General features: G+C 45.6%; 1 protein-coding gene across 1 annotated transcript; it reads left to right on the top strand.

Annotated features, from left to right (window-relative positions):
• Window positions 1-342: 342 nt before the first annotated feature.
• Window positions 343-20,062, top strand: TOP2A (DNA topoisomerase II alpha; the record flags this gene model as incomplete). The annotated part of the gene is made up of 35 exons (XM_084275741.1): window positions 343-375; window positions 689-835; window positions 993-1,083; window positions 1,545-1,608; window positions 2,147-2,292; window positions 3,135-3,232; window positions 3,550-3,762; window positions 3,964-4,137; window positions 4,331-4,432; window positions 4,879-5,016; window positions 5,172-5,314; window positions 5,598-5,751; window positions 5,952-6,077; window positions 6,552-6,662; window positions 6,756-6,861; window positions 7,036-7,145; window positions 7,900-7,992; window positions 8,272-8,386; window positions 8,678-8,799; window positions 9,350-9,498; window positions 10,161-10,392; window positions 10,496-10,630; window positions 10,755-10,955; window positions 11,492-11,687; window positions 12,987-13,078; window positions 13,651-13,797; window positions 13,890-13,973; window positions 14,565-14,762; window positions 15,953-16,058; window positions 16,356-16,496; window positions 17,587-17,737; window positions 17,881-17,945; window positions 18,252-18,377; window positions 19,440-19,651; window positions 19,916-20,062. 35 exons carry the CDS (start codon window positions 343-345, stop codon window positions 20,060-20,062), a joined length of 4,668 nt encoding a protein of 1,555 aa, XP_084131867.1.

Raw genomic sequence — 20,062 nt, 5'->3', positions numbered from 1 at the left:
CCCCCAGCTGCTGCCCGCTCGGCCCAGCGCATCCCACCGCCACCGGGGTGGGCGCCGAGAGCGCCGGGCACCACCCCCACTCTTCTATTGGCCACTGCCGCTGTCCGTTCCGCAGCTTTGCCTTCTGAGTGGCTGATTTGAATGCGCGGAGCGCCTTGTGACTGGCGAGAGAGAGGGGCGCGCGCCGTGTCCCCGCCCTCCCGCTGCGATTGGCCCGGCGCGGGGGACCCGCGGGCGGGGATTGGTGGAGGGTTTCGGCGGGCTGAGCGGAGGTTTGAAATCCGCCGGGCGGTTGGGAGCCGCTATCGCCGCCGCTCAGCAGCAGCCGCCGCCGCAGCCGCCATGGATGTCCTGCAGTCCCCATCGCCGCTCCGAGTGCGTTCGGCGCCCCGCCGCCGCCATCGCCCGCGGTCCCTCGCCCCGCAGGGCTTCGGGTTCCCCCGCCGCGCCCCCGCGCAGCCTCCCGCGCTCCCTCGCGGCCCCTTCCCCCGGCTCCCCTGGGTCTCTCTGGGGTTTCCCTCACCCGCGGCCTCCTTCCCCTCCCGCCTCCCTCCCTCTCCCGGTACCGCGTCGGGATTTACCGCCGCCCGGGCCCGCTCCCAGCTGCCCCTACCCGATCCCCCTGGGGCCCCCAGCTCGGCGCCCGGCCCCCCCAGCCCCTCACCACCGCTCCTCTCCCCCCGGGCAGCCCTCAGACGAGAACGCCCGCCTGCCCAAGGGCGATGGCGCCAAGAAGCAGCTCTCGGTGGAGCACATCTACCAGAAGAAGACGCAGCTGGAGCACATCCTGCTCCGGCCCGACACCTACATCGGCTCCGTGGAACTGGTCACCCAGGTGCGGAGGTGGGAGGGGGGGGGGGTGGGGACCAGGGCTGGGGCTGAGCCGCGTGGGATCGTTCCCAAATACTTTATAAAGCTGCTGCTTCGCAGGCTGGCGGCACGGAAGAGGCGGCGGCCCGGCTGCCTTAACGTATCTCTTGCCTTCTTTTCAGCAAATGTGGGTTTTCGATGAGGACGTGGGCCTCAACTGCAGAGACGTGACCTTCGTGCCGGGCTTATACAAAATCTTCGATGAGATTCTGGGTAAGGGACCCGTGGCGGGAGTCAATGATTGACAAGTTGTTAACGGCTGCCAAGTGTCTTTAAGAAACTGGAACCAAACCGAAGAACTTATCAGGTGTACTTTTATCCCCTTGCGTGTTTGACCGAGTAACATCCACTGTGTAATCTGATGGACGGTGATTGTGGAGTGCCTGTTTGTTGATTGTGCTTGGAAACGCTGGATAGTAATGTCCTTCCATCAGCCCTACTTAATAGGAAGCTATTCACAGGAGGATGGCTTGCTCCATCACAGCACCAGTTTCAATAGCCCCAAATAATTCCTTTTATGTTAGTTTATAGCGCTCATCTTTATTTGTGTGCTGAAATGATGGTTAATAACCCTGTACTGGATTTTTGCATTCATTCTACTGAAGCCACTTCATAGTTAACAGTTTTGTCCAGCTTGAGAATGCCATTTTATAACAACAGTTTTTCTGTTCTAGTCAATGCTGCAGACAACAAGCAGAGGGATAAAAGCATGTCGTGCATTAAAGTTACAATTGATGTGTAAGTTCAATTCCATTTCTGCTCATTCCCTTCCCGATTTAGCTGTGTTAGATTTCCTCCCTCAGATGCTGTTCTGCTAAAGCTGGTGCAGTGTTGGTGGGCTCTGCCACGAGGCCAATCCAAGTTAGGCCAAAAGTAGTTTGCCTGTTGTGAAAGTTTCCTCCTTTGTTCAGTCCCTTGGCCTCTTACAGAGAGCTGACTGGTGAAGTGGCTGCTTTCTGGCTGTTGCTTTCCCTAGTGACCCTGTTCCTATGTTCATCTCACAACCTTTTTATTCTGTCACTGAGCACAGATAGAGGATTTTTATGGGCGGGCAAGGTCCATTTCATAGATGCTCTCTGCAGATCTGGGGTTTCTGTTGACTTGCTCTCCCTCTGCTGGCTGTTCCTGCATTTGCTGAGCAGCGACTTGCTCACGATGAAATGGTGGCTTTTCCCCAGAGCTTTTGGGCAGTGCTCATTTTGCAGCTCAGTCCTTCACAACCTTAAAAACACTTTATTTTTACTTTTTGTTTGGTTTTTTTTTGCACCCCCTCCAGAGAGAATAACACAATCAGTGTATGGAACAATGGGAAAGGTATTCCAGTTGTTGAACATAAAGTGGAGAAGGTCTATGTGCCTGCTCTTATCTTTGGACAGCTACTAACATCCAGCAACTACGATGACAATGAAAAGAAAGTCACAGGTAGGGAAGACTCAAGATGTGCTGATGCTTCTGAGCAGCCTGGTTGGTTTAAATGTGTGAACTGAAAATAAATGGGGGGGGAAAGGGGCTCCTTGGTGCAACACCAAAATGGTGTTGTGAGTCCATCAGAAAAGGCTCCATGGTCTGTTTTCTAGTAACAAACACAGAGAACAGGAAAAATCCCAATTAAATATGCATGTATAGTCGTGTACTGAGTTTGCAGGATATTGTTGCTTATTGAGGATTATACTTTGTGATGAAGTGGCTGGACTTCTGTTAACATTGTGTCCAGTTCTGGGCTCCCTGGTATAAAAAGGTCAGGGATCTCCTTGAGAGAGTCTGAAGAAGGGCTATGAAGATGATGAAGGGCCTGGAGCATCTCCCCTGTGAGGAAAGGCTGAGTGAGCTGGGACTGTTCAGCCTTGAGAAAAGAAGACTAAGGGGGGACCTAATTAATGTTTATAAATATCTGAAGGATGGGATGCAGGGGGAAATGGGCAGCCCCTTTTCAGTGTCTGTGGGGACAGGACAAGGGGCAATGGCTGCAAGTTGGAGCACAGGAAATTCCACACCAACATGGGGAAGAACTTTTACCCAGTGGGGGTGAGGAAGCCCTGGAACAGGCTGCCCAGGGGGTGTGGAGTGTCTATATCTGGAGATATTCCAGTCCCTTCTGGACATCTATCTGCAATATGAGCTGGGGAGCTGCTTTGGCAGGGGGGGTTGGACCTGATGAGCTTTCGAGGTCCCTTCCAACCCCTACAATTCTATGAACTCTGGAGTTCTTTTGGGTGGTTTTGAGCAAAGTTGATAACACAAGTCTGTGTTCCTTCTAATTCCAGGTGGGCGAAATGGTTATGGAGCCAAACTGTGCAACATATTTAGCAAAAAATTCACTGTTGAAACTGCCTGTCGTCAATACAAGAAGTTATTCAAACAGGTATGAACCCTGCTCCTTTCTCAGGGTATCCCTGAGATTTTCAAATAAGTTTTTGCTCCCAAAGTCTAGATGTAACTTACATTCAATGCACTGTGATTAGAATAAATTTGTCCCATGGTTACTGCATGGCCAAATATAATGGAAATATAGTTGAAATGAGTAATGAAATGAGCAGAATTTAGATTTTAACAAGTGTCGTTGTCTTGGTTTTGAATTTGAAAATATTTAAAACTTGTAAATGAACTTAATCCTTTCAAAACCAAAGCTAGTTACTGGTGGGTGTTAGACTTGCAACTCACAAAACTTCCTTTTCTCAGACCTGGACAGACAACATGGGAAAGGCTGGTGAAATGAAGCTGAAACACTTTGATGGAGAAGATTACACGTGTGTCACCTTCCAGCCTGATCTGTCAAAATTCAAAATGACCGTTCTTGATAAAGACATTGTAGCACTAATGTCTCGAAGAGCCTATGATATTGCTGGATCCACAAAGGATGTCAAAGTGTTCCTGAATGGACAGAGGCTGCCTGTAAGTGAGAATTTAAAGGAAACAGGAATATCTCTGTTTTTCATGCCATTTAAGTGATGAGATTTTGTTGAAGCCGTTTATGTCATTACACATAGGAAAGGGGAAATTTGCAGGAGCGATTTCTCTGCCCGTTTTTCAGGAGGATATGAAGTATTTATAGGAGCTGTTGTAAACAAGCTGTCTGCTTTCATCTGTGTGCAGGTGAAAGGATTCCGCAGTTATGTGGACCTCTACCTGAAGGACAAAGTAGATGAAACCGGTAACGCGCTGAAGGTTATCCATGAGGAAGTCAACTCCCGATGGGAAGTGTGTTTGACTTTGAGTGAAAAAGGCTTCCAGCAAGTCAGCTTTGTCAACAGCATTGCCACCACAAAGGTAACCCCTCTTCAGTTTATTTAGTCAAGATAATACCATGTTCTTCATCGTTAATATCCTTAGTTATTTTCAAAATTAGTAAGAAATACTGAGTCGCTTCATGTTGCACAGGTGGAAGTGGTAGAAGTTTCCAATGGATGGGTGTACTGGGGTTTTTAACATGGAATAACCACCAGGTCCCCTCTCCCCTTAGGGTGGCAGGCACGTTGATTATGTAGCTGACCAGATTGTGACTAAACTCATTGATGTTGTGAAAAAGAAGAACAAAAACGGCGTGGGAGTGAAGCCTTTTCAGGTACGACATCAGAATTTCCCCACTGGGAACCACAACTCAAGCATTATTGCAAATTGTAACTACAGCTTACTATGTTAATTAATAACACCTATTTCTGTTGTGCAGACAACATAGATATAAAATCACTAATTATAGAAGTCTAATATTGGCCAGTTTAAGCCCACTAACAACCTTCTCTTATTTGGCTGATGTACTTTTAATCAAAACACTAAGTCAGCGTAAATGTGCTAAGCCTCAGCTCTGATAGGTAACACTTAGCTGGGCTGAGCACTGCTGATTCCTTCACATCCCAAATCATGTGTCATTGCTGTCACAAATTATTTCAAGACCTCTTGGAAATTTCAAAACTATACAGTGATAGCCAGGGGTTTCCCTGCTGTCAGGGTGCACTGCTGGTACTGAGAAGAGCCTGTATAACGTCTGATGCTTGTTGTATTTAACCATAGGTGAAGAACCACATGTGGATTTTTGTGAATTCCTTAATTGAAAACCCAACCTTTGACTCTCAGACTAAGGAGAACATGACTTTGCAGGCAAAGAACTTTGGCTCAGTTTGTAAACTCAGCGAAAAATTTATTAAGGGTGTAAGTATTTACATACACAGATAATTCAGATGTCTGTAAAACTGCATCTTATGTTTCACATGGCAAATAGATACTTTCAAAGTATCTTGACTTAAAATTCTGTCATATTTAAGGCTTTTACCCACAGTTGTTTGGGGTTAATTTCTGTATTGCAGGCAGTTGGCTGTGGCATTGTTGAAAGTATCCTAAACTGGGTAAAATTTAAAGCTCAGAACCAGCTGAATAAGAAGTGCTCGGCTGTGAAACACACCAAGATTAAGGGTGTTCCTAAACTGGATGATGCCAATGATGCTGGTAAGTGCTTTACATCCTTTGTAACCAATTCATTCAAAAGTAGTTAAAACTTGTTCATTAAGCAAATGAAAGAATTTCTTCCTAAGGGAAAATAAAATCTGTAATTATAGTTTATCCCCATTGTATGGTTCTGTTTACTGTGCATAGTGCAACAAAACCTGTACATAGAATCATAGAACATAGAGAGTTGGAAGGATCATGGAGAAGATAGTCTGTGAATCTGCAGGTTTTGATTTCACTTCTGAAACTGACTTGGCTTTTTTTGGCTTCTTTTGGGTTTTAGGCAGCAAGAACTCTTTAGATTGTACACTCATCCTGACCGAGGGAGATTCAGCCAAAACACTGGCTGTCTCTGGCCTAGGAGTGGTTGGAAGAGACAAATATGGAGTATTTCCCCTTCGTGGGAAAATACTCAACGTCAGGGAAGCTTCTCATAAGCAGGTTAGTTGGAAAATCTTTAAAAAATCCCAGGTAACTCCTGGGAGTAGTGTCCTAAAATGCCTGAGTCCAGTCTTATCTTCAGCGTGCCTCACTGGCTAAGGGGGAATATTGATCAAGTCCTGTTATGGAGAACTTTAGGCTGCTTTGAGCTACGTTTTAAGTCTGAAAGCCAAGTTTTTATTCTGTGTGATCTTTTCCAGATTATGGAAAATGCTGAAATCAACAACATCATCAAAATAATGGGTCTGCAATACAAAAAGAACTATGAAGATCAAGAATCTTTAAAGACTCTTCGCTATGGAAAGATTATGATTATGACAGATCAGGTTGGGTTCACTAAAATTCAGAATTGGGGGGCGGGAACCCAACACTGGAGTACAGATGAAGGAGGAAAATGCTGCCTTTCTCCCAGTGCCACTGTTGTACCTAATCCTCTGTATTCATTTCTTTTTATCATTCTGTATTTTAGTGGGTCATAATGTCTTTTCAGTCACAAAACAAACCAGATAAAGTAGAGGGGGGAGCAGCACCACCAAATAGCTGAATGCCATCTTTCCAGCCAGACGATTCAAGGTCTTTCACCAGTCCTTGATGCCTTTTGATTCACCAAGAACGTGCTTTTTCTGTTTCTCTTGATTTTTCAAGAGAAGTTCAACAATGCATGGTCACTTTTTTAGAAATTAAGGTTATTAGGGACAGTCAGCTGGAATTATAGAATCATTTTCTGTTAAGCTCTAACAATCGGCACCTCCATCGTGTCCATAATTAAATATGTCTTTTTTCCTTTCTTTTAAAATCAGGATCAAGATGGATCACACATCAAAGGTTTGCTGATTAACTTCATCCATCACAACTGGCCATCTCTTCTAAAACACAACTTTTTGGAGGAATTTATTACTCCTATCATAAAGGTAAGGGCTGGGTACATGGTAAGGTGAACGAGGAAGGATCCGTTGGCCTAAATCTGCCTTTCATTTCACAGTTAAAATATTTATTCTTCGTAGGTCTCTAAAAACAAAGAAGAAATTGCCTTCTACAGCATTCCTGAATTTGAAGAATGGAAAAGCAATACACAGAACTACAATTCGTGGAAGATCAAGTACTACAAAGGTTTGTAGAAAAAGGGATACGGTGAAATTTAAAGTAACATAAGTTTTCAGTAAGCCATCGCCTTGCTGCACGTTTTTATGATGCATCACAAAGTAGATATAGCAAAACATTTCTTTGAACTATAATTTGACTAAAGGAATAAGTTTTTGGGATTCACTAGTATTGTCTCTGCAGGTTTGGGTACCAGCACATCGAAGGAGGCTAAAGAATACTTTGCAGATATGTCCAGACATCGAATTGGCTTCAAATATTCTGGTCCTGAAGATGATGCTGCGATCACCCTGGTAACTAACACTTGATTTAATTGCTGACTTACTACTTTTGGTATTTTGCTGCTTAGAGTGCTCTGTCTTTTCTCTTAAAATGCTCTTAGAGGCCTTTGAGCTTGAGACAATCTCTTTGTTACCAAGGCTACGGCTTTAGTCTAACCCATAGAAGCAAATCTGTCCACGGACCTCAGGCCAAGAGCACCCTTTTAATGATGGTTTTTAAATATAGCTCGGAACAAACTAATCGCTACAAACCAATTGACATTTTCAGACACAATAGTAAATACTCCTTTTACATTTTTCTGTGTGTTCTGCTGCAATAGTCTCCAAGTTAGACTTTCCCTTTCTCCCCTGATTTTCTTGTGAAACAGTTAACTAGTGGATTAAAACAGTCCTTGCTTCTGTGAACAACTTAACCTTCAGTAGACGTTGACCCTTGAGTCTTCTGAGCTATTAGCCAAGACCAAAAAACCCACCTTTTTCAAAAAAAAAAAAAATTAATAAGGAAATCTGATTAGTTTTCTCTTGAGTTAAAAATACATTTACACCTAACTACCATATGTCTCCTAAAGACTGATGGAAATTATAATCTTAATATATTTAGCTACAAGAACCTTTTATTACACTTTGGCTATTTAGTCAGCCTGTATAGCATGTTACTTTGCTATTTTCCTGGGTAAGCTTCCTGCATGCTCTCTTTCTCAAGTGGTGCAGTAGCTCACACCACGATGTCCTAGAACTGAGTTCCTTTTCATTGTGAAATCCACAGGCCTTTAGCAAGAAGAAGGTAGAAGAGCGAAAGGAGTGGCTGACTAATTTCATGGAGGATAGAAGACAACGGAAGCTGCATGGTCTGCCAGAGGTAAAAGGAAGGAAACCAGTTTCCTCTCTCTCCCTGGGGCTGTTCTCAGCTTCATTCTGGCTTGCTTGAACTGCACACAGCACAGTCAATCACTGGGTTATGGGACAGTTTAAAATGCTTCAGGATTTTGCAGAGCAGCTGCTTCTCTCATCAGTGTAACCTCATTGTCAATTGTCCAAAAGTTAATTCCGTTTTCAAATTACCTCATCAGTAGGGCAACGATAGCTGGAGCAGTGATAACTCACTAAATTAAGGCAATCTCACACCTGTTTTTCCTAGGAATATCTATATGGGAAAAATACTAGTTACCTGACATACAATGACTTCATCAACAAGGAGTTAGTGCTGTTCTCCAACTCAGATAATGAAAGATCAATCCCATCGCTGGTTGATGGTAAGTTATCTCAAGTCAATGATTCTGCACAGTGCATTCCCCAGCACTTGAATGGGTGTTTGTGTTGTAATATCAGACTGAGAGCAACCTGCAGAGGTTCCAGAGCCAGTGTTCTGAGGTCTGTTTTCTGCTGTCCAAGTTTTTAAATCTCTATTAAACATCTTATCCATTTTGTAGTATATTATTCCAAGTACCTTACTCCTGGTACAGATTCTTGAGGTGTGTAAGAAGGAGTGGAAGCCAAGTGAAACACATATGTTCTAATCACAAGGTCTTTCCTTTCTCACACAGGTTTGAAGCCAGGTCAAAGGAAAGTTCTTTTCACATGTTTCAAACGAAATGATAAGCGGGAGGTGAAGGTTGCTCAGCTGGCTGGTTCTGTAGCTGAGATGTCCTCATACCATCACGGTGAAGTAAGAACTGATGTGGTTGTGCAAAATGCTCTTTAAGTGAAATGCAAAAAAGCCCTCTGAGAGTTTAGATGCCTCTAAAGCAGGAGTAGAAAAGCCAAAGCAACATGGCTGTATACTGCTGCTAATACTTGTTTATTTAACGGTCTGTCTGCCTGTCCTACCTGGACTTTGTGGGAGCATATTTCATTCAAAAAGCAGAACAGGGTAGAACACGCTTTGCCTGTGAAAGACTTAGGCAGACATTGATAACCTTCTAACTTGGAAAGGAGAATTGAAGCACTAAATTAAGCTTCTCTTGGGAAATGGATAGATATTTCATTGGAGCTCTCCAAGAACAGGTAGATAGCAGTATACGGTGGTCACTGGAATGTATCTAGTGATCCAGACTAGAGGGTCTCAGGATGCGCTTTCAGTGAGAGCTTCATCCAGTATTTTATTAGCTGAGTTTATCCTCTATATCAATTATATTCTTGGTGTGAATTTTGCTTTTAACTTTGTCCATTCAGTGAAGAACTCTGCAGTTTCAGCTTTGACCCTTCCTTTATTGCAGGCATCGCTGATGATGACTATTATTAACTTGGCTCAGAACTTTGTGGGCAGTAACAACCTCAACTTGCTGCAGCCTATCGGTCAGTTTGGCACAAGGCTGCATGGAGGGAAAGACTCTGCCAGCCCTCGATACATCTTTACAATGCTCAGGTTAGCACTGAAGATTTCTTACTGTCTTAAATGCTCTTGGCATGTTACAGGAGTCAATCTGACAGCATTTCAAATGAAAAATGAATTTATTTTTTCCCTTTAAAACTCTGGACTGCTTGCATACTCGTAGCAGCAACAGTTGAAGTGAGATTTGGATCCTAGATTCAGATACGTAAACTTGGTTATCACCCAGGAGAGCAGAAAGGCATGGCAGGGAATATGGAATGGGTAGGATGACAAAAAAAAGAGCTTAAGTTGAGGGGGTGAAGTTCTGGTATCTGACAGTACAGGGCTGTAGTCTCTGTGGCCAAACAGTCAGGTTGAATCTGATCAAATCTGTCGCTTGAGCACGTGTCTGACTGCACAAAAGCAGAACAGGACCCTTCCCAAGAGTTACACGGCTACAAGAAGTGCTTAAAGTACAAGCTCAGCATCCCACAGAGCCAGGGGACCAGTAGAGACTGGGGACATTGCTCAAGATGCATCTCTTGGAGTGCTGTTCCAGAAGCCTAGTTTCTATCACAGGCACCCAGCCTGTATAGCCAAGGTTGGCAGAGGGGAATATACTCCATTCATGTGGTTTGTTTCCTGGGGGTTGTTTTTGCACAGAGGTCACTGTTCTGTGACAAGAGCTCAGTCTTAAATTCCCTTCTCCATTCTAGCCCGCTGGCACGGCTGCTCTTCCCACCAATGGACGACAATATCCTGAGGTTCCTGTACGACGACAACCAGCGTGTGGAGCCAGAGTGGTATTTGCCTATCATTCCAATGGTGCTGATAAACGGGGCAGAAGGGATTGGTACTGGCTGGTCCTGTAAGATTCCCAACTTTGATATCAGGGAAGTTGTGAATAATATCCGTCGCCTGATGGATGGAGAAGAGCCACTGCCAATGGTAAATAATGTATTTCTAAATCAGTGTCTTGCTCGTTGGTTTGCAGAAGTGCTTAGAACCAGAAGGCTCCACACAAAGCTGACTCCTGTTCTTTTCCACCCAGCTTCCTAGTTACAAGAATTTCAAAGGCACAATAGATGAGCTGGGACCTAATCAGTACGTGATAAGTGGTGAAGTGTCTATCCTTGATTCTACAACCATTGAGATCACTGAGCTGCCTGTCAGGACATGGACACAGGTAATAAACAGTGAATTTGCCCTCAGAACGTACAGTTTGTCCTGTAAAGCAAAACATGATCAGTGGCTTTTGGAGCTTCTCACCTCCGTGGAAAACACGGGTCTGACTTGGATTCTTTCCTCAGACTTACAAAGAGCAAGTTCTGGAGCCAATGTTAAACGGGACCGAGAAGACCCCCCCACTAATCACAGACTACAAAGAGTATCACACAGACACAACAGTGAAGTTCAGAGTGAAGATGGCTGAGGAAAAACTAGCAGAAGCTGAAGCAGTGGGGCTGCATAAGGTCTTCAAACTCCAGACAAGTTTAACGTGCAACTCCATGGTACGTAATAGATTTTGCTGAAGAAAATCCTTGCAGGCTGCAAAGCTGCAGTTGCCACTTGTAACGAAAACACTCTTTTTTTGCAGTAACCTATTCCCTCCCTTTTTAAACCAGCTTTCTAAATATACCTTCCAAAGGTCAAGGGACTGGCTTGGGAATGGGTGAGAGTGGTATGGTTTTGCCTGAAGGAGACAAAGTGATCTGAAATGCCCAGTTCAGAGACCTTTGTTGTGACAACAGCACTGCCATTGAATATCTGGGTGCTGACAACGTGTGAAGCTTGATGTGAGATGTTTATCCTGCAGATAGCTCCAAGATTCAAGTAACCTTAACCCTACTATGTTTTCAAGAACTCTGACATCCTAAAATTGCCTCTGCTGCCACGCTTGCAAGCTGAAGTAATTTCTAAAACGGCACTAAGGTTTTATAATCTGTTGGCTAATTATTCAGTTGTACTGTCACACCTCATTGCAGCTAATTTTCAGTGGGTTTGGAAAACAGCTTTATGATTGTGATGCTTGTGTCTCTTCATCTAGGTTCTTTTCGACCACGTTGGCTTTCTGAAGAAGTACAACTCACCCCAGGATATTCTTAAAGAGTTCTTTGAGCTCAGGCTGCGGTACTACGGTTTGAGGAAAGAATGGCTTATTGGGATGCTGGGTGCTGAGTCTGCCAAGCTGAGCAACCAGGCTCGCTTCATCCTGGAGAAAATAGATGGCAAGATCGTGATCGGTATGTGTTGTTCTGGGTTACTTGGTGGATGAAACTGGGAGAACTAGGTGCTCCCTCGAGTTCTGTCAGCACCCCCTCAGCCCTGGACTGGCTCTTAACAAACTACACCAGCTCTTATCTTTCTGTTCCAGTAGTGTACAAGAGGAAAGTGCTTCAGAGTATCCTTGGTCTGTAGAGCATTAGGCACATGTTAGCTAAAACAGGATGCTTGTACAGCTTTCCTATGCTGTGTTTGATGCTACTTTGAGACTAGAACATTTTTGTTACTAGTTTAGCAGCAACTCCTATCTATTTCTGAATCTGCAGGAATCAGAGTTAAGTACTGGTGGGGTTAGAAAAGGGTAGTGTCTTCTGTTCAAACCCTGTTTCTTAACCCGTGTCTTCCCTCTGAACCTCTGCAAACACACTCCAAATCGCTTCTCACTGGATTGGGGTTTCAAACCTTTCTGAAGATGCTCTTTAGCAGCATCTGAGAATCATGAGCTAGAAAAAGAAACAGATCTTTGTTCCCAGCATTCAGATGTTTCAATCAACTTTTCCACCTCGGTCTAAAAGGCAGTCTGTATTTCACTTGTGTTTGTGGAGGATGCAGCTAGACAAAGCGTCATAAGATGCTTTGTGGTTTGTGTCTCAAGGCAGCCCAATAATCCCAACAGCCTGTGTCTGTTTGACTCGAAGAGAAATAATTCCCTTGAACTGCATTTTCTTGGGTTTTTTGTAATGAGCAGTTCCAAGGCTGACAGAGCCTGGTTTCATTTGTATTTGTGTCTCATGGTTGATTGCTTCTGATATCTTAAAAAGGAACAAATTCCCACTGAAGCATTTCCGTTGGTCGGGGCACTTAGAGCATAAATTTCCCACGTGAAGTCTAATGAGGTGTGAGCTATCCCAGAGCCTTTGTGTGCTAGCAGGGCTGGTTTTCTTCCTTCACCTGCCTGCTTATTATTGTGAAACCTTTTTGATACCATCACACCTTTTCTTTCAAGTTCAGAAGCTGCCTATTGCAGAGGAAATGCATATATAGAAAGGAAGAAGGAAATGTTTCCAGTGCTCTGGCAGGTGTTCTCAACAGGCGTAGAAGCAGTGCTGACCTGACAAATCACCTGTACATAGGAAAGTCTGAGGGGTTATTTCAGGCTCTTCCACATGTCCCACCCTTGATGAGGAAAGGCTGTTCTACAGCCTGATAGGATGCTGAGCTGCTAGAACCACGGGACCCAGAATACCCAGCTCATCTGTCTGTCTCTCCTAGCAGTGTTAGGGGTCACTGACTGACAATCCTGAAATGTCTCTTTACAGAAAACAAGCCCAAGAAAGAGTTGATTCAAGTTCTTATCCAGAGAGGGTACGAATCTGATCCAGTGAAGGCTTGGAAGGAATCACAAACCAAGGTAATGCCTGTTACTCTCTCTGAACAGATCCACACTGGCCCCTATCTCTGTAATCCGTAGGAAGAAGCCCACATTGTTTTTCAGTCTGTACGATTCCAGAGCTTGGTATCCTGTGATAGGAAACAAGGCAAGCCAAAGTTCAGTCCCTCTTTTAGGAGGCACCTGAGACCTAGTCACTCAGGCTGAGTCTGTCAGGTCAAGTTCTCTCACCACAGCAATTTCTCTTCTACATTCAGGGCTTCCCCTTCCCCACAGGACACGGCATTATAAGGGCTGTGAGCAAGGGGACAGGTTTAAGTAGCCTGAAGAGACAACCTGGGCTATCGAGGCAGGGAGGCTGAGTAGACTAAAAGAGATTTAGAGCATTGTTTTTGCAGGTGGATTCCTCTGTGGGATGGCAGCTGAGGGTTTAAGAACCGTAACTTCATCTCTTCATTCCTGAATTGTTCTAGAAGAGTCTAGGACACCACACACATATGGAGGACCTGTGATGCAGTCCAAATTTCAGCACTAGCCCTACCTTTGTGTGTCAAGGTATTTGTTGACAATGTTTGTTTTAAATCCGTGTTCAGGAAGAAGAGGAGGAGGAGGAGGGAGAGGAAAATGAGAGAGAATCAGCTGCAGGTACCGGGCCAGACTTCAACTATCTGCTGAACATGCCCCTTTGGTATCTAACTAAAGAGAAGAAAGATGAGCTCTGTAAGCAGAGAGATACCAAAGTATGTTCCACTCCTTATAAATGCATTATCATATCAGAATTTTTAAACAGCAGATTAAAATACTAATGATCATCAACTGTGATTCCCTTTAGGAAAAGGAGCTGGAAAACCTTAAGTGCAAGAATCCCACTGATCTGTGGAAGGAAGACCTTGCTGTCTTTGTTGAAGAACTTGATGTAAGTCAGTGTTTGGTGCAGATGACCGACTCCCTTGTAGTCTTATCCACCAGCTCTTTATTTTTTGTTATAACAGAGAAACTAAAATTGTAACTCCTATGTCCTGTGCTCGCTGCAGACAGTTGGAAGCATTCTTCACCTTCCTAGCTTGGATAGGAGTAACGCTGCTCTAGGCCAGGGAGTTGTACCACCAAGGCTCCAATTATTGGTCTGAAGAGTGGCAAAGAGTTTTAGGAGGGCCTGAGAGGAACTCAGCACTGGGGTATAGTCTGAGGGGATGTAGATCAAAGGGCTTTTTGACACCAAAAAGGTGAGGGAGGACCTGGACTTTACTGAACTGTGGGCAGGAGTCTGTGTGCCACCTCCCACGTCCCTTCTCACACCTCAAGTAACCAAACTGTAGCTCTGGCTCAAACTATGGCTTGAAAATGTGGATCTGTAGCAGAGTGGAAGCTTAATTTAAGCTGTTGGCAAGAAACCTATCAGCAAGTAGAGAGCATGTTACTGCAAGGGCTGCGTTGTGAGCCTGTTCAGCAGCATGGTGCTGGGTTGGTGTTCTCAGCCTTGTTTAATCTGTGCTCTCCTCTGCAGGCAGTGGAGGCCAAGCAGGCCCAGGATGAGATGGCAGGGTTGGCTGGGAAACCTCTGAAGGTGAAAGGAGGGAAAGTGAAGGTGAAGAAGGCACCAGTGATGGAAGTAATGCCATCACCTCACGGCGTGAGAGTCGTTCCTCGGATAACTGCAGAGATGAAGGCAGAGGCAGAGAAGAAAACTAAGAAGAAAATAAAGGTAAAAAAAAAAAGACCATTCCAAACCTCTATCTGTCTTTACACCCTCTTCAGTACAGCCCTAAAGAAATGCAAGTTCTTGTTAGCTGAACTTGTCCTGATGAAGCAGATGTTCAGGGAGAGGGACAGAACCTTAGGATGTGGGAACGCTGGAAATGGATGTTTCTTAATTTAAAGGAGAACAGAATCCTTAATGTCTCAGGAGATGGCTTGGAGGGAAATCAATTGTCAAGAGTACATGTCACAACGTCAGAGGAGGGTTGGCAGCTCAGGAATGAGAAGGCAGGTGCAAGTAAGGTTGTTCTAGGTGTCTCAAGGATTTCATAAACCCTCTTGTAGGCAGGAAGCACAGCGAGTAAACTCACTTCCCCAGAACATTCTCTGCATTTGCAGTAGTGCTTTCAGCCTCTTAATGCCATTATTGTTCTCAATATCAGGGAGAGAAAGAAGATTTAAGACAGGGCCAGCTGCAGTAATGCTATCTGGCTGTTTGCAGTACAGAAAACAGTGGCCACTTGGCTGTGACCTGTAGCCAGGTTCATTGCTCCTGTCCTACAGATGGTTCTAACAGCTTTACCAAATAACTCGCTCTGTTTTTAACCCTCCCTGTCCAGTTCTGCCCCCTCAGCTCCCAGACCCATCCAGTTCTGCCCCCTCAGCACCCAGTGCTGTGCTGTCAGCACACAGGTGGTGCTGAAGGGGAAAAGTTCTGGGTTTTGAGGTTTTGTTAATGCCAGATTTTGCATTTTAAACCACATGGTCTGGGGACAGATCCTGTCTGATGGATGTGAGGGGGAATGGTTTGAATTGGAAGGGGGGATATTAGAAAGAAATTCTTCACTCTGAGGGTGGTGAGGCACTGGCACAGGGTGTTTAGGGAAGTGGTGGCTGCCCCCTTCCCTGGAGGTGTCCCAGGATGGGTTGGATGAGGCTTGGAGCAGCCTGGGCTGGGGAGAGGTGTCCCTGCCCATGACAGGGGTGGTATTGGGTGGGCTTTGAGGTCCTTTTCAGTCCAAACCAGTCTGGGATTCTGTGACGTGGCTGTGATCAGTTTTACACACAGTTTGTTTCACAAACTCAGCTTTCTTGTCTCGCTAGCTCCCATCCTTCTGAAATAAGGACCTCCTTCCATCCTGCTCTGGGTGCCTCTCCTGACATGTAAGCTGACTCACTGTCTGTCTGTATCTTCAGGTTGAGAACACTGAATTTGATGAGGATCAAGAGAGAAGCACATCAGGAGACAAGGAGTCTGCAGGCCTTAAACAGAGACTGGTGAAGAAGATCAAGGCAGAGCAAGGTAAACGCTTCTATGGGTTATCCCATCAGTGGAATGTGAGGGGAAGGGTTGTAAACGTGGTTATCTGACCTCTTCCTGAAGGTGATGAGTAAAAACAAGGATCAGTATTTTTGGAAAAAACTAGAGAGGAAAAGAGATCCTGGATAACAGCCAAGCAGGATAGATCACTGTTGCTTTTTGATGTCTAAACCAGCATCCTCTGTACTTAGTGATGTGTTTCTGCATTGAGTTTGAACCGCTGAGCCTGAAATACACATGGAAGTGTCCTTGTTCATGCCACCTCCTGGTGTGTTTCAGGTGGCAAGAAACAAACCACGCTGCCGTTTAAGCCAGTGAAGAAAACCAAGAAACGAAACCCTTGGTCTGACTCAGACTCTGATTCAGAGTCTGATTTTGAAGCGCTGCCTCCGAGGGAGAGAGTGGTTCGCAGAGCAGCAGGTGAGTGAGGCCACAAATGCGGAAGAGGAAAGAAGAAATTGAGCAGATTAATTTAGAGATCCTGGACTGTTAACGTCAGCCAGCAGTGTGCTCTTGCAGCTCAGAAGGCCAGTGGTATCCAGGACTCCATCACCAGAGGGGTGGCAGCAGGGACAGGGAGGGGATTGTCTCTTTCTGCTCTGCCCTTGTGAGGCCCCAGCTGGAGTCCTGTGGCCAGAGCTGGGGCCCAACACAAGGAAGATGTGGGACTGTTGGAGAGGGGTCAGAGGAGCCACAGAGATGATCAGAGGGCTGGAGCAGCTCCCCTGTGAAGAGAGGCTGAGAAAGCTGGGCTTGTTCAGCCTGGAGAAGGCAAGGCTGTGGGGGGAACTCATTGCAGCCTTCCAGTCCCTGAAGGGAGCAGAGAAACAGGAGGGGAATCAGCTTTTTAAAAGGGTAGATAATGACAGGACAAGGGGGAATGGATTAAAGCTAAAGGAGGGAAGGTTTAAATTGGATATTAGGAGGAAGTTTTTTACAGAGAGAGTGGTGAGGGGCTGGAACAGGCTGCCCAGAGAGTGGGTGGGTGCCCCATCCCTGGGGGTGTTCAGGGCCACGTTGGATGGGGCCCTGGGCAGCCTTGTGTAGCTTCAGGCCTGGAGGTTGGTGGCCCTGCCTGTGGCAGGGGGTTGGAACTCTGTGATCCTTGGGGTCCCTTCCAACTCATGCCATTCTATGACTCTGAAATGTCAGTCAGAAAGGCTGTTTAAAGAGCCTTATTTATTTTACTGTACAACTAAATACTTCCACTGCTTGAGCAGATCTTCACAGTGCTTTTCAAGAAAGAGCAGGAAAGGGCAGCTAGAGAAACAAGGTTGTTGGTTTTAATTACACAACTGTCTTGGCAAATTCAAGGCATGGTTGGTAAGCCAGCCCAGAATATATTTGTGATTTGGAGTCTCCTCCCTGGCAGCCTCAGTATCTGCTGGTTTTTATTCAGATCTTTATTTCTTCTTTTTTTTTTTTAATAACTGCAGCTAAAATATTGAAAACGAAACTGAGCTGTGTATTGCCAACTGTGTAAAATAACACATCTGTGTCCCTTCATCAGCCAAAGTCAAGGCCACCATCAGCTCAGGCTCGGACACAAATCTCTCCAGCTCAGATGAGGACTTTGAATTCCAGCACAACAGTGAAAGCAACAGCGAGTCGGATACAAGTCCGAAAGAAAAGCCTGCTCCCAAGCCCAGAGAGGCTCCCAAGTGAGTGTTTCTCTGCACAGGCACTGGAAATCAGTTGTGCTTCTAGTGGTAATGCCATATAGAAATGAATATATATTCTATACTCTCTTCAGTGCACCTATTGCAGTGAATTGTAAATATATCCTCTGGGTTTTGTGTTCCAGGGAAACCACCAGAGGAGAAGCAGCTAAAGCTCCCAAGCAGAAGCCAGTGCAAAGCACTATCCCTGGTGAGTATGAGAGCTTCTGAACCTTGTGGAGCTTCCTAAACCCCGGAGAGCACACCAGGCACTGGGATCAGTGCTTAACACTGACAGAGGCCAGGCAGTAGATCTTGCAAAGACACTTTGGCGCTGGGGTACAAGCTGGTTTCAGGGCACCAGCCCCTTTATCTAGCTTGAATTTCTGATTATTCCGGTTTTAATAGTTGTTCTTTTTATAAAGCTGGGTCAAAATTCTTTCCTTCTGCTCCAGTGTTTGTAGCCAGAGCAGATAATTTGACTATTTCAGACTTACCTTCTGCTTTCTTTATTCAGTTCAAACCCAAGATGTTGCTACTGAAAATGAGAGTCAAGAGCCTGCAGCTCCTCCTGTCCCTGTGCCTCGCAGTAAGGCCCTGGCTAAAAAACCTCCTGCTGCTAAGAAGGCCGGTGCCACAAAGGGTAAGGTGATGTTTAGCAAGATCCTTTTTAGATAATGATGATGATTATTCCTGTGGGAAACAAGTCCCAGGGATTTTCACCAGGCACTGAGGCCTGAACAACTCGTTTTCATTCCGGAAAAGATCTAAGGGTAGTGGCAAAGGCTGCCTGGTTGTTGTCATTTATAAAGAACTCTGGTTCCAAACATACCATGTTCTAGTTCATCTCAGACATGCTCGAAGGGAGTGAATTTTAGTTTGGGAACAGGAAAAGTGAATGCTTCCTACAGAGCTATGTAATAGTTGGCAGAAATAATCCGAGAGGAATTTGTCTTGCAGTCAATGTTCTACTTCAAGTCTTTTTGGGAAGAAAGCTGCTTGGTAGCTTGCTTCCCAGGAAGAAGAAAAGCTTCTTTGGGGTAGCATGTTCCATTTAGTGCTAGTTTGACCTCATAAATCTACAGTGTTTGACTCAGGGGGTTTTAAACTTAATTGCCCAGAGTCTTTGTCAAACTTTGAAAGCTGTTTTGCATATTCCATCTCTAGCTGGGTTGGATCCCAGCAGCAATGCAGGGCTGTTACTTTGCAGCAGAATAGCTGTTCCTTCCACTCCTAAATTGAGAAAAAGTCTGTTATGTCTCAGGAATGGGCCCCTCATTTCAGCCCTGTGTGGAGACACGCTGCAAGATCCTGCTAAAACACCTCTAAGCCATAGATAAGAGCGAACTCTGCGAGTAACTGTGTAGTAGAGACAGTAAATTCATTCCTTCCCCATGCAAAAGTTTGGGAGGTTTAAGATTGGTTACACAGCCCTGAGAGTTCAGGACTTTTCAATCCGAAACAGCCTGTCAATTGCTTTGGGTACATTTTAATTTGATCCTCTAAATGTAGTGGAACTAAGCAGATAAACAACCTCGTTTCTCATCATCCTGGTAAGGAGCAATCTTTCTAGCAAAGCCTGCGAGGCGACCCGCGCGCTGACCTCGCGGTGCCGTGCGGAGCCCTGTTTGTCTTGGAAGCCATTCCCAAACTGTGAAGGAGAGGAGAGCAAAACAAGGGGTTTAAACACCGGCTTCTCTTCCAGACAACCAGCCGTCCATCATGGATATTCTAGCCAAGACAAAGGCTGCACCCAAATCCAGGAAGGCAGCGGGGAAGGAGGGATCCCAGGATCCCCAGCCTGATGACAAGAAGCCTGGCCAGACCAAGGGGCGGAAAGTGGCCAAAAGACTGCAGAGCTCTTCGGATTCGGACTCGGATTTTGGCTCAAAACCTTCCAAAACGGTTGCTGCAAAGGTTTGTGCTCTGCCCCCTGTTTGAGCCGAGGGGGAACTGCTGAGCATGGTGTCAGTTATTCTGGCAGAGGCAGAACCTCCTCTGCGACACCCAACTGTTGCTGGGTGTGGGTGAGGAGGGGATCGGGGACACATCCTTGTCCGAGATGGTTTGGTCTCGGTCCAAACCAACCCCCTTACCCCTGACCCAGCAAGTGAGCTTCACGCTCATTGTGCTCCCTGTTCATGCTCCGTGCACCACTCACCTCCCTCTCTTTCCCTCTAGAAATCCAAGCTGGAAGATGAGGAGAGCTTTACTATTGATTTAGTAGCAGACAGCCCCGTGGCAGCCGCGCCCCGCACCAGGCCTGGGCGCCTCAGAAAGCCTGTCCAGTACTTGGAGTCCGATGAGGATGAGGATGATATGTTTTGA

The sequence above is a fragment of the Gallinula chloropus genome (genome assembly GCF_964237585.1).
Source record: "Gallinula chloropus genome assembly, chromosome: 26".
In the NCBI taxonomy this organism is placed as follows: Eukaryota; Metazoa; Chordata; class Aves; order Gruiformes; family Rallidae; genus Gallinula; species Gallinula chloropus.
Note: the sequence above shows the minus strand (reverse complement) of the source record. Positions and strands in the feature narration are given on the sequence as shown.